General features: G+C 35.3%; 1 protein-coding gene across 2 annotated transcripts; it reads right to left on the reverse strand.

Moving 5' to 3' along the window:
* Positions 1-1,335: 1,335 nt before the first annotated feature.
* Positions 1,336-13,031, reverse strand: LOC114369889 (protein SMAX1-LIKE 3-like). 2 transcript variants are annotated; one of them, XM_028327160.1, is made up of 5 exons: positions 13,016-13,031; positions 10,555-10,641; positions 3,218-4,502; positions 2,881-3,112; positions 1,336-2,770 (listed from the first exon to the last, which is right to left on the reverse strand). In XM_028327160.1, exons 3-5 carry the CDS (start codon positions 4,459-4,461, stop codon positions 1,634-1,636), a joined length of 2,613 nt encoding a protein of 870 aa, XP_028182961.1. In that variant the 5' UTR covers positions 4,462-4,502; positions 10,555-10,641; positions 13,016-13,031; the 3' UTR covers positions 1,336-1,633. The 2 variants fall into 2 exon arrangements, with proteins under 2 accessions (XP_028182961.1, XP_028182960.1); XM_028327159.1 differs by lacking the exons at positions 10,555-10,641; positions 13,016-13,031 and having other exon boundaries at positions 3,218-5,559.
* Between the last annotated feature and the right edge of the window lie 59 nt (positions 13,032-13,090).

The raw sequence follows: 13,090 nt of genomic DNA on the forward strand, positions 1-13,090 counted from the left end.
AAAATTATAGTAATTTAACCTTTTTTAATTTTTTAAAAATGTCATTGATATACATCTACATTCATACATTTCGTGCGTGTCGTTCGTACCAAATAGCGTTGCTGTTTTATTAACGCACGAGAACGTAAGAGTTCATTCTTTATCATAAAAATTAATCTTGACCATATTTGTAACATTGAATGATGAAAATTAGGCCTTCACATGCTCTCACCTGACATGCACTCTGAATATTTAGGATCTGCATCTTGCATTTTTCTCCACGCTTCTTTTTCTCAAACATGACTGCTTCTTTTTCTTCCCACTGAACCTTACGTTTTTTTTTCCAGGAACTCAATGTGCGGACTGTGATAGTCAGTGTACAAGTGTTGTGACTTATGAGATAGATTTCTTCTTCCTTTTTCAATGGATGACACTTGATAGTTATCATACTACTACATATCCAATTTTTCATATACTTGAAGCGGTGAGTTTATGAGTAACTCTTCAATTCAATCTCAATCGCACATTTGATCCAAGGGTCTCTCCTTCTCTAATTAGAGACTTTTCAATTATTTTGGATGAGAGAGAATTTGAATCTAGGCTATTTCCCACAAGCTCAATGAGATAGCAAGCATACATGTGTTGTGACTTGTGAGATAGGATTTCTTCTTCCTCCCCCAATAGATGACACTTGATAGCCATCATGCTACTCCATATCCAATGTTCCATAAACTTGAAACGGTGAGCTTGGCATAACTCTCCAATTTAATTTTGACCACATACCTGATCCACTAGTCTCCTTTTCCCTAATTGTGAGATAAGTTTCTTCTTCCTCTCCTAATGAACAACACTTGATAGCCATCATACTTCTCCATATCTGATGTTTCTTAAACTTGAAACGGTGAATTTAGGAGTAACTCTCCAATATAATCTCAATCACACATTTGATCTGATAGTCTTCTTTTCTTTACTTGGAGACTCTCCAATTATTTTGGATAGGAGAGAATAATTTTAAAATTGAAACTAATTTTTTAACTTTTTGTGTCATGCGTGCACATCATTGGTTAAATATGATCGTCAAATTAATTGACTTGAAAAACATTGGAACTAATTGTTTAACTTTGTGTGACATATACGTGGGAGTTTCAGAACTTTGGTTTTGTTTAAAGATGAGAAGTAGTATTCGTTGGTTAGTGATTACATGCAAATCAATAAGGATTTTGCTGCATTTTTCATGCAAAACATATTAATAATATATACGTTAATTTAATTAAAAATGTGTTAATGACAATAATATATATATATATATATATATATATATATATATATATATAATATTTGCAATTAAATGATAAGATTTCATGAAAATCCATGATTTATATTAGTTTTTAACATAAAACAACAGCCACACTATCACATGAAGAAAAAATATCAGATTACTTAACATATATACAGATGCATGATCTCCTAGGTGTACCAACCCCATCAAAGCTTGTAAATTACACATAAAACTGTACCTCTATCTAACAGTTTTGTATTACGTACTTTCCCTCACCAAGTGTCTAACTAAGCAACACTAAATAAGTGGAAAACATATATAACAAAATTATCACCCGAAAAAGAATAAAACATATTGAAAACTATATTTTCCCTCTCATGTTTTAAAATTAATTTGCTTATCAACTAACTCTAGTATCTCAGCAGTGTCTCCATCTAAATGCACATTTTTTTGCACATCAACTTCAATGGCCATGTTCAAATCCAAAGAGAGGCATGGAGTTTTCTCCTCTGATTTGTTAATATTATTCTTTTCCATGTCTTCATCGGAAAATGGAGAAGTGGTTCTTGCAGGAGAACAAGCTCTTGGCACTGAACTGAAGCTTTCACTACTGAAAATGACAATTGCATCCTTGAGAGGCACAGATTCACCACCAGGAAGGGTTATAGTTCCACTTTCAATTCCTTTCTTAACACCCTTTTTAGAAAAATGATCAACTTGCTCCAAATCTTCCAAGAAGAACACCCTATGAGGGTTCTCATTCAGTGCTTCCCCAAACCTCTGAAGATAACTGCCACCAAACTCATCTCTTGGTCTTTTATTTTTGGACTCCTCATGAGTGGAAGAGAAACTACTTATACCAATGGAAACAAAGTTACTGTAAGAGCCAAAAACAACTTTAGCTAGCTCTTTTGAGACCATTTCTTTTGCTTGAGAATCCAAACCTAAAAAGAAAAACCAAATTTCTTGCCTATCATCTCTCTTCACTAAGTGATTCACTCCTCTCATTCCTGACCTGCAAAGAAGCACAGTGCTTGCAATCTCCTTAACTATTTCTTTCTGTTGTGAAACCTTTTTCAACAATGCATCACAGAGAATCTTCAGATTTTCATCATTATGCTCCTTGAATATTTGAGTGCTGTCCAAACCTTCCACTGCCTCACTTGAAGAAGCAGAATTGGGGCTAGAATTGGGATTTGACAAAAGGTCTGGCTTAGGAATGTTCTTCTCTGGCATGAACATTATCAAGTTTCCTTCATAGGAATCATCACTAACAGTAGTCTCAGTGTATAACTCACATTCTTTAGGTACTTGTTTTGGTTCAGAAATGAGTGGCCAATTTAGGTGTTTCAGATTCAAACTAAGCTTTCTTTCATGTGAAGAGACTGAAGTAGGGGATGAAGGAGAGGATGAAATGAAAAAAAATTGTTTCTCAGGATTGGAAGGAAATCCATGCGCTGAACTGCAAAATGAGTTCCATTTCTTACAAATATCCCTAAGCTTAGCATTTTCCTGGTTCAAAACAAAAAACACAGAAACATCAGTTATCAAGACTTTTGTCCATAAATTAATGCCTTATTATTAATTATTTTGAATTAAGAGTGGTTAATTAAGATAAGAACCTGATTCTCCATGATGCGACTTCTCTCTTCCTTGCAATTTTGGAGCCATGTTGGCAAGTTAGTGGTGCAATCTCTCTTGCTTATAGTAATACTATTAGTGGTGCTTTTAGCTTCTTTTTCAAAATTTAATGAGCAATCTCTGCAGCAAGTTAGATACTTGCGCACTTTGGCTCGTTCTTCAAAAGATTCGTCCTTGAATGTTACCTTGCTTCTCTCCTGAACTTGAAAATCACTGAAACAGAAAAACAACAGCAAATTCAATATCACTAAAAAAATACAATAATAGTAACACTCAAAGCAGAAAATAGAGAAGTATATAGAAGGATGAATTAACTACCTATCAAAAGTTAAACCAAGTCTCAAGGATGATAGTAACACTGGAACTGTAAAGAGGTGAAGATCCCAAATAGTTTCAAGGGAGGGGTGACATGCTTGGCCCTTCATGTATGTTCCAAAAGTTGCAATCCCCATAAGCCACAATCTACCATTCTCCCCATTTCCACTAATCAATTTTTTAAGCTCCATCACTATATGCACCACAGAACAGTAGTAGTTTGTTCTTTGCTCACAGTAACTTGACCAGAACTCAAACAACCACTTCAGATCACCCAAGTATAGAATAAACCCTCTTCCCACATGACTTTTTACAAGGTTTCTAAGCTCCACAAGCTTCCTTTCAACCTCCTTCTTGCCAATGTTCCTGAAGGAGACAAGAGGGAGACTCACAAATTGTACAAACCTCAACTCTCCTTGAACACTCCCTCTCTCTAAATTCTCTATCAGTCCCCTAACTATTCCCTCAGGACTAGCAAGACTCTCCCCAACAATGACTGTGTTTCTTCTCTTGCTCACAAGTTCGCTCAAAAGACTAGTTACATCATCTACTACATGATCACCAGCATCATCATGAACAAGGTCCTCCATAGACTTGAATGAGCCTCCAAAATGACCAAAGGATCTAGAAGGGGGCATGCTGCTAGTACCACCACCAAGAACTTGAAGCTCGGTGGTGTTTTCCTTGGAATAAGCTTGTTGCTGTGAACAAACTAATTCCATTGAAACAGCTTGTTCAACCCTTGTTTTAACAAGGGAGCTAGAGAAACCAGCTTCTCGCATGACCCTACTAATACTAGGGTCATCAAGGATAGAGACTATGAGCTGCTCCACCTTAATCTTTAAAGTCAAAATGGGTTGCTGCTGGTTCTGATCAATGGATCCACGGCGTTGGTGAGCCTGAGCACGTTTGAAGGCTGCAACCAAGGCATTGGAAAGTGAGGGAGTAGTAGTGGTGGAATTATATGGAGGACTTATCAGAAGAGGGTTTGGTGTGGATGCTGGCAAACGGTTGAGGGAAACGTTGAAGCAAAGTTCCAATGCCTTGTATTGGAGAGGGTGAGAGTGGCATTGAAGGCAAGCTTTGCGGAGAAGGCCTGTGGAAGTAGCAAGCATGACAGTGGCAATGTGAAGAGGGGTCACTTGAGCATGCCCTCTTCTTGTGGCAAGAGTAACAGCTTGTTTAACTAGGGTTGCAGCCTCTGATGTCAGAGCCTGTAGCTGTATGCTGCAAACTCCTGCTCTCATCTTTTTCCAACTTGTTGCAGCTTCCACAACAACAATAATACCTCACAAAAGAGAATTTGGAGTTTTGGTTAAACAAAAAAACCTTTGGATATCACTATTTCAAAGATTAGTTTTTGACTCTTAATCAGCGATATACTAGGTTTAGAAAAAAATAATTTCAATGGAGATTTGGTTCAATGAGGTTCAACAATTTGGTTTGAAAGCAATAATAAAATTCTATTGCTCAGATATTGGTAGAATGAGGAAGATGCAGGTATATATATGTGTGTGCTAGCTTATAGCAGTGCATTTGAGGACACACCAAGACTAGTGTCTGCGCCATTGATATGATGAGGGTTTTGTGCCTTTCTTGTCACTGAGGCAAATTTTGGCTTTGCATGTGAAAGTGGATTGCATGTGATGCAACTTTCTCTCTCTCTCTCTCTCTCTCTCTGTGATTTGTATGTAAAGTTATGTGGATTATCAAAAGCTGCTTCTATTCAATCTTGTGGTACTATAAAAAATGTTGCAAAGCAACGAGCTAGCTTTAATCACAGTGAATGGAATAATTACTTTTGTCATGAATAAGCTCAAAACTTGATGATGGAAAGACAAAGAGAAAAAGGGTGGGAAAAAAAAGAGAGAGGTGTATAAAAGGAGGGTGTTTCTGCCAACAACGAGGTAGTGAGGAAAAAGAGGAGAGGACGGCCTGTCTGTTTGAATGCACAGTGAACAGTGGTGGTTGTTTGATTGGCTTTTCTTTTGTGTAATCTCGAAGAGATCAAGGAGAGGAATAATAATAATAATAATAATAATGATAATAATAATTGAATGATTGATGAAATAATGCCTCATAAATCAAATAAAATAATAGTTTATATGGCCCCATAAATGTTCTTGAAACGTGTCTATTTGTGTTTTTCTTCTAATTCATTCCAAAAGTTGGCTTTCTTCAACATTTAATATGTCCAAATCATGGTTTTCTGCTCTGTCTCTATAAATAGATGATAGCCTTATAATATGATGACAAAATTGAAGAATGATGGAGCACTATATAATATAATACATGAAAATTGGTTTATACTACCTTCTAAATCTGATTAACTTATATGAAAATTAAAAAAAATGGTTAATATTATTTAATTTTTTAATAACATTTAAAAAATAATCTTTTTTTCTAAAGTATTTTTCATTAGAACTTGGTATTTTTTGTTTGATATTCTCATTGAAATTTAAAATAACAATTAATTGAAAAATATTTTTTGGATGGTTGATGGAAAAACTGCAAGTACAAGGTTGTCGTCAAGTAAAAAAATATTGAATCCATAAGAATTGTGTTTTATGATTACCAATTTATCATGATTCAAAAAGATAAAATAAGATATTTTATTTGATTGAAAAGAGAAAATATTGAGAATAAAATAAAAGGGAAAGTAATTTAAAATAAATAAAGAAAAATATCAAGAATTAATTAGATAAAATAATAATCCGGAGTTTCACACTAAAACTCTTGTTTAACTAATTTAACAATTCAAGGTTCTCTCTAATTCTCCTTTAATGACAAATTGATTTAAGGTAATTTTTTGTCGCTTCCAAGAAATAAAGATGTGCCTAATTGAATTAATCTTTATTCTTGTGGTACTAAGTTTAGTTAAACTTTTTACCCTCTTTACTAATTAAGCTCTCCTCTTATGGTTCCAATGCACTAACTTCACCTCTTAGTGCATCCATAGGCGTCTAACATCATGCAAACGGTGATCAAGCGTTACACATGTATAAAATTGATAAGAGAATAATTTAAAGAAAAGAATTGAAGAACACCTCAAAATAACTAGATTATCATAAACAATAGTCAAGGGCTATGCCCAAATCCAAAAAAAAAAAAAAAAGAAAGAAAACACTTAAACATAGAGAACAAAACCAAGATATAAGATAAGAACATTTAAATCACAAAAGAAAAAGAAGAAAAGCATCATCCTCATCCCAAGCCTAGTGCTGTCGCTCCTCCCTAGGATTCCCCCGATTAGAGACTTACCAAAACAAAACTTAGAAAGGTCTATTTAAACTGAAAAACCTAAAAGAAGCCCAAGCACATTACAGTTAAAATAAAATAAACAAAGGCGCAACAACATGCTGCAACATGAGTCACTTGCATAGCCCAAATCACATTCAAGAAGTGAGATTCTTGATTTGGTGTCTTCACAAAAATTGTAGATAATGTCGTCCTTATAGACATAGGTCTCATGTAATTTTCATGTCTACAACTCAAGATATTCCCAAAACACTACACGTACATCATGTCCTTTAGTTGTAAAATTTATCACTTTTCTTCATTTATCTCCCAAAATTGTTCTAAATATTCTTCCTCTAGATCAAAAGTCACTCCAAACATAGAATCTCAAGAATCCATAGCAATATCCTTATACTTTACCTTTCTAAGGACAAAAAACACAACAAACCTCAAAAAGTCCTAGGTGATGAATTTTTTTTTAAAAGAAAAATAAACATTCAAATAGTTATAATTAACACAAAATGAAAGTAAACCTACATGAATAAATATGTCTTAAGGGAAATGCTTTTAGATTCAAACCCAAATGAACTTTCGGAAGAGCCTCCCCCTCTCTCACCACAATCTTCAACGTCATGTACGCACTGAAGCTTGGCCTCAGCACCACCACCTACAATGTCGTGAACAAAATGATCCGCCCTCCGCTGGTGCGCTTGAGGCGATTCGCGGCCTCCCTAGCGCTCGCAAAGATGTTGCGCGCGTTCACTACAAAGGTAGATTTGCGCCACGACTGTGTGAAGCGAGAGTTGGAGGAGTAGATCTATGCAGAGAGAAGGAATGGGGTTCAGTTGGATTACTCTTACAGCATTGTTCCAGTTCCACATTTTTTTCTTCTCCCTTTTCTTTCTTGCCCTTTTTTTGTTGTTGGTGAAAGAGAGGCCTAGAGAACAAAGTTCGCATTTTCAAAATTGAAGCTTTTGGGTCTCCGAGGTTTGATCTCTGCACAAGAACCTTGTTTTCTCATCTGGGTATGTTGCTTTTGCCTTTGTTGGCTCAATATGGTTGTGGAAAACCAAAGGGAAGATGGGATTGTGATCATTTTCCTATGGGTATGCATGTTCTTGCTGTGGATGACAACTCAATTTGCCTTAAGGTTTTGGAGAATCTCCTTTGCAAATGCCAATATCATTCTTTTAAAATTAAAAAAACAAAAATTGATGACGTGGAGATGCCTGTGCTTATGTGGTTAGTGACTAGGCGTGATGACGTGACACTCTGTTTGTCACATCATCATTTAACGGATGCTGATGGTAGGTACTAAAATGAAATGCAAAAATTTTCCAAGTATCTCGGCAAAATGAATGTTAGGTAAGTTTTTTGAAAACGGACTATATTTAAGGTATGAAAATCTTAATTAAACTTACATTTTATTTAACTAAACAAATACTAGTAACATAATTTTCACAAATTTGAAAAACATATGTCATATTTTTTTGGATAACTCATTTATTTAATTTACTCTTATGTCATCATCTATTATTAAATTTATATCTCTAAAAAAATTACATACACATAAATATTTATATATATAATAGGCATGACAAAGAGACAAGCGAAATGCATGATTAACTTTATCTTGATCCCGTTGTTGAGTTATATCGAGTTTGAGTAAACTCGCATGGAACTCTTCTCTTTTTAAAAATTTTAATTCATTTATATATTTTTAAATGTTGATTATATTTATGATTTAATTTATTTTTTATATTTGATTCCACAAAGGAAATTTTCTAGCTCAATTATTATCATCTATCATTGATAGAATATCACTTCATATTAAAACTTATATATATTTTGTTCTTTATATTAATATTAATTTTAATTTTATTTTCTTTATAATTTTAATTTTTTTTTTGTGTTTCTTCAATATGAATGATGATTACAACACGTTAAAAAAATTAACTAAAAGTGTGACATGTTTTAATCATGTCACATTTTAACATAAAAAAAGGAGACATAAAATATAATAACAACTTTAATTTATTTATAAAAATAATTTAAAATATTAAGAAAAACATTACAAAACTATAATTTTTTTAAAAAAATTGGACCCCTTTTAGTTGTGGGTCTAGTTGCACCTCTGGAGGACGCTCAGGGCCACTGGGCCTGACAAGGAGAGACACCATGGTTTTCTATATGGCTTTTGAGTATTTTCTGATCCACAGAAGGAAGGCTCATAGTTTGTCTGATGCAGGAGACTAATTCAAGGTGATGAAGTGTGTATGACTATGTATGAAGTGACACGGGTGGTGTATTTCACAAATCATGAAGAGACATCATCAAGGTTTTCTATATGGCTTTTAAGCATTTTCTGATCCACGTACAAAAGGAAGGCTCAAAGGTTTATAATTACAAAACTTAATCTCAAATAGGATCAGATCAAGAATGTGCTAAAGTGACCTCTCTTGTCACAATTCCAGCAGATAATGTCACTTCGAAATTTTGTCTGACCTTTCCCTCTTGACTTTGATTTGCCTCGACCATTCTGATCCTTCTGGGTACTCCTTCCTCTGCCTTCAGTATTCAATGCTGAATTGGAAACGTGACTAGAAGATTCTCTTGAATCTCTCTTACGAACATCTTCGCTTAAGATCAAGTCACTGATGTTACTAAGCTTTAATGTGTTCTCCCTTGTAGAACTACTAACTGCAGTAACAGTTGCAGCCCAACTATCCGGTAGTGATGACAATATAATCAATGCCTTCACTCATCCTCAAATTTAATTAATCTGCACTGACTCCAACTGGGCAACAATAGTATTAAATTCATTAATATGATCAGTTACAGAGATACCTTCTCCCATCTTGAGGTTGAACAACCGACGCATCAAATATACTTTGTTGGCTATCGATGACTTCTCGTACATATTTGATAACGCCTTCATTAAGCCTGCAGTCTTCTCGTTTACAATGTTGAACGCGACATTCTTGGCTAATGTCAATCTGATCACGCCAAGAGTCTATCGATCTAGCAAGTTCCATTCTTCTTGCTTCATGTCGTCTGGCTTAATCCCTGATGAGGGTTGATACAACTTCTTCTGATATAGATAATCCTCTATTTTCATCTTCAGATAATCCTCTATCTGCATCTTCCAAAAGTTGAAATGTCTGTCATCGAACTTCTTGATCTTCACCTTCTCCTCTTCTAATGCCATTGCTCCCACTGCCTCCTCCTTTAAACTGAGAAGACTCTCACTAATTCCTCTAAACTAAGGAAATCCCGTGGAGCAACCAAAAGCTCTTGATACCAGTTGTTAGTATAGAGCAATAAGAAAAAGGGAAAGGAATAAAGAGAAAGGAAAGAAGACATAAAGTTTTAACATGGTTCAACACACAATGTATCACTACTAAAAAAAAGGCCTTCTACATTGGTTCTAATGGCCTTTCTACATCGGTTATGACGCGTGGTGGTAGACCCCTGTCATTGAATAACAACATCGGTTGAATAACCGTCTTTGAAGGGCATTGGTACGAAGACGGACATAGTGTCAGACCCGTCTTAGAATGAGGATTGTTCTACATCGATTGTGATGGTACAACCGATTTAGAATGTGAGTGTTCTACATCGATTCTGAGGGTAAAATCGATGTAGAATGGGGAGTGTTTCTATATCGGTTATCAGTCAACCGATGTAGAATTGAGAGGGTTTCTACATCGGCTATCAGTCAACCGATGTAGAATGTGGCTTTTTTTTTTTATTATTTTTGCAAAATTTATAAACCCAAGTAAAATTTCAGCTATCAAATTAGTTAATGAATAAGTGCAAGAAGCTACATTGCTATACTAATTACAATCTATAAATTTTTCTATATTCCTACCATGTTATACTAATTACAGTCTATACAATACAAATATAGTGAATAAATACAAGAAGCTGCGTGTGCAAATTATAATGAACAAGAATATTCCAACTAAATCTAATGACTTATTATTGGATGGTGCAAGCGTATAATCAAATCAACTTGCTTGCAACATAAAAGTAGAAAAAAGCTAAATTTACCCACTGTCAATGATATACAAAAGAGAATGCAACCTTCATAGAAAACAAACCTCAATTTTCTATAGGTCAGAACAAACAAGGTGAAGAAGCTCTCCAGTTCCAGTCCCTGAGTAGCTGATATTGGAAGTGGTTCAAATCTGATATAGTAACCATAACAAAAATTTGCTAATTACAACATATGACACTTAGAAAACATCAATATACAATATGATGCAACTATGCAAAAAATGTCACTTTGCATGCTTAGCCACTAAAAAATTCATATTTCCTAGGTTGTTAGAGAAAGTTTTGTCAATCTCTTATAATTTTAATTCTATATTAAAGATGTATCATGGTGTGATTCTGAACACCAATATATGGTACACATGGAACCGGCCTTGCCCACAAGAGCCCACCATAAGTTGTTTTACTTCAATGGGCACCATGATGCCTTCAGAAGTTGCACAAGCCACCTAATTGAACAAAACCCAAAACGTTTTCAACCATACATTTCAAAAGTGAGTCTCCAAATCCTAGTGAAGCCTGGAAACCATTTTCCAAGGGGATAAGCTATTTTCTCTGCTAAAACCAAGACAAGGTACAAGTGATAAGAGTTGAGGCTTGAAAACAAATCAAGCCCACAATTAGTATTGTTTCCTTCTGAATTTTCTACTATAAATGGTTAAAGTACAACTTTGCCAAAAAATGGGTATTCTTGTTCTTTTTATCAAAACTAGTAAATTATATCCTAAACACCTTGATTACTATGCTATTCTCCTAAGTGTAACCAAAGTGAACCTCACATGACCTAAATTACACTACCACTTTGTACATCAACCTATCAATTATACCTAACTTATGTTGTCTTGCAACATAATTGAGGAAATTCCAAACAATCAGAACAACAACAACAACAACAACAACAACGCCTTATCCCACTAGGTGGGGTCGGCTACATGGATCAACTTCCGCCATAATGTTCTATCAAGTACCATACTTCTATCCAAATCATTAAGTTCGAGATCCTTTTTGATAACCTCTCTTATAGTCTTTTTGGGTCTTCCTCTGCCTCGAATTGTTTGTCTTCTCTCCATCTGGTCTACTCTCCTCACTACAGAGTCTACCGGTCTTCTCTCTACATGCCCAAACCACCTAAGTCTATTTTCCACCATCTTCTCTACAATAGGCGCTACTCCAACCCTTTCTCTAATAGTTTCGTTTCTAATTTTATCCTGTCGAGTCTTACCACACATCCACCGCAACATCCTCATCTCCGCTACACCTACTTTATTCTCATGTTGGCTCTTGACCGCCCAACATTCTGTTCCGTACAAAATCGCCGGTCTTACCGCAGTCCGATAAAACTTTCCCTTTAGCTTGATCGGTACCTTTGCATCACATAACACCCCCGATGCTTTTCTCCATTTCATCCATCCTGCTTGAATGCGATGATTCACATCCCCTTCAATTTCCCCATCATCCTGTATTACAGACCCAAGATATTTAAACCGTGTGACTTGAGGGATAATATGGTCTCCTATTTTCACCTCTGAGTTTGAAACCCTCCTTCTTTTGTTGAACTTACATTCCATATACTCCGATTTGCTTCGGCTTAGGCGAAAGCCATGTGTTTCTAGAGCTCGTCTCCAAGTTTCCAACCTCTCATTCAACTCCTCCCTCGACTCTCCAAGGAGGACTATGTCATCTGCAAAAAGCATGCATCTCGGCGCTATCTCTTGGATTTGTTCCGTGAGGACATCCAGAATTAAGGTAAAAAGGTAGGGGCTAAGGGTTGACCCTTGATGCAAACCAATTGTGATGGGAAAATCGTCTGACTCTCCACCCTGTGTCCTAACACTAGTCGATACCCTATCATACATATCTTGGATAGCTCGAATATATGCAACCCTAACCCCTTTCTTCTCTAGAGCTTTCCACAAAATCTCTCTAGGCACTCTATCATACGCTTTCTCCAAGTCAATAAAAATCAAGTGCAAGTCTTGTTGGGCCATGCGATATTGCTCCATCACCCGCCATAATAAATAAATCGCTTCCATGGTCGACCTTCCCGGCATGAAACCAAATTGATTCTCAGTAACTTGAGTCTCCTTTCTTAATCTCTGTTCGATCACTCTTTCCCATAATTTCATGGTATGACTCATGAGCTTGATTCCCCTATAATTTGCACAATTTTGTATATCCCCCTTGTTCTTATAGATTGGCACTAATTGTAAAAAAAAAAAAAAACAAACTCAAAGTCTACCACTAGGTATCCAGATATGAATAGAACAACAAATTTTAAGTTGGGACAAAAGAAACACTTTTAATTTCCACTCCTAAATAATTGATCCTCCAAACTTCCTTAATTTGCATTATCCTATACTCTTGATCAATTAAACAAAATTATATTAAGGATGACTAATTCTTGACACAAAATTTATATCAATACAATAAAACGATCCAGTTTCATTTAAATTAAAATTATACATATATAGAATTTAAAACTATACATATACAGAAATTCATACATACCTTGTGACCCACTGATTGTCATGCAAGATGAGCAACATCACCAAAATAACACAATCATAATTTATCAATAGGTAC

The sequence above is a fragment of the Glycine soja genome, chromosome 10, assembly GCF_004193775.1.
Source record: "Glycine soja cultivar W05 chromosome 10, ASM419377v2, whole genome shotgun sequence".
Lineage (NCBI taxonomy): Eukaryota > Viridiplantae > Streptophyta > Magnoliopsida > Fabales > Fabaceae > Glycine > Glycine soja.

Excerpts from the sequence above, each read along its gene's own strand:
- LOC114369889 (XM_028327160.1), bottom strand. The coding sequence starts at position 4,461 with ATGAGAGCAGGAGTTTGCAGCATACAGCTACAGGCTCTGACATCAGAG. Across the intron at positions 3,113-3,217 it reads CTTGGTTTAACTTTTGATAG|TGATTTTCAAGTTCAGGAGA; the intron begins GTAGTTAATTCA and ends TTTCTGTTTCAG. Across the intron at positions 2,771-2,880 it reads GTCGCATCATGGAGAATCAG|GAAAATGCTAAGCTTAGGGA; the intron begins GTTCTTATCTTA and ends GTTTTGAACCAG.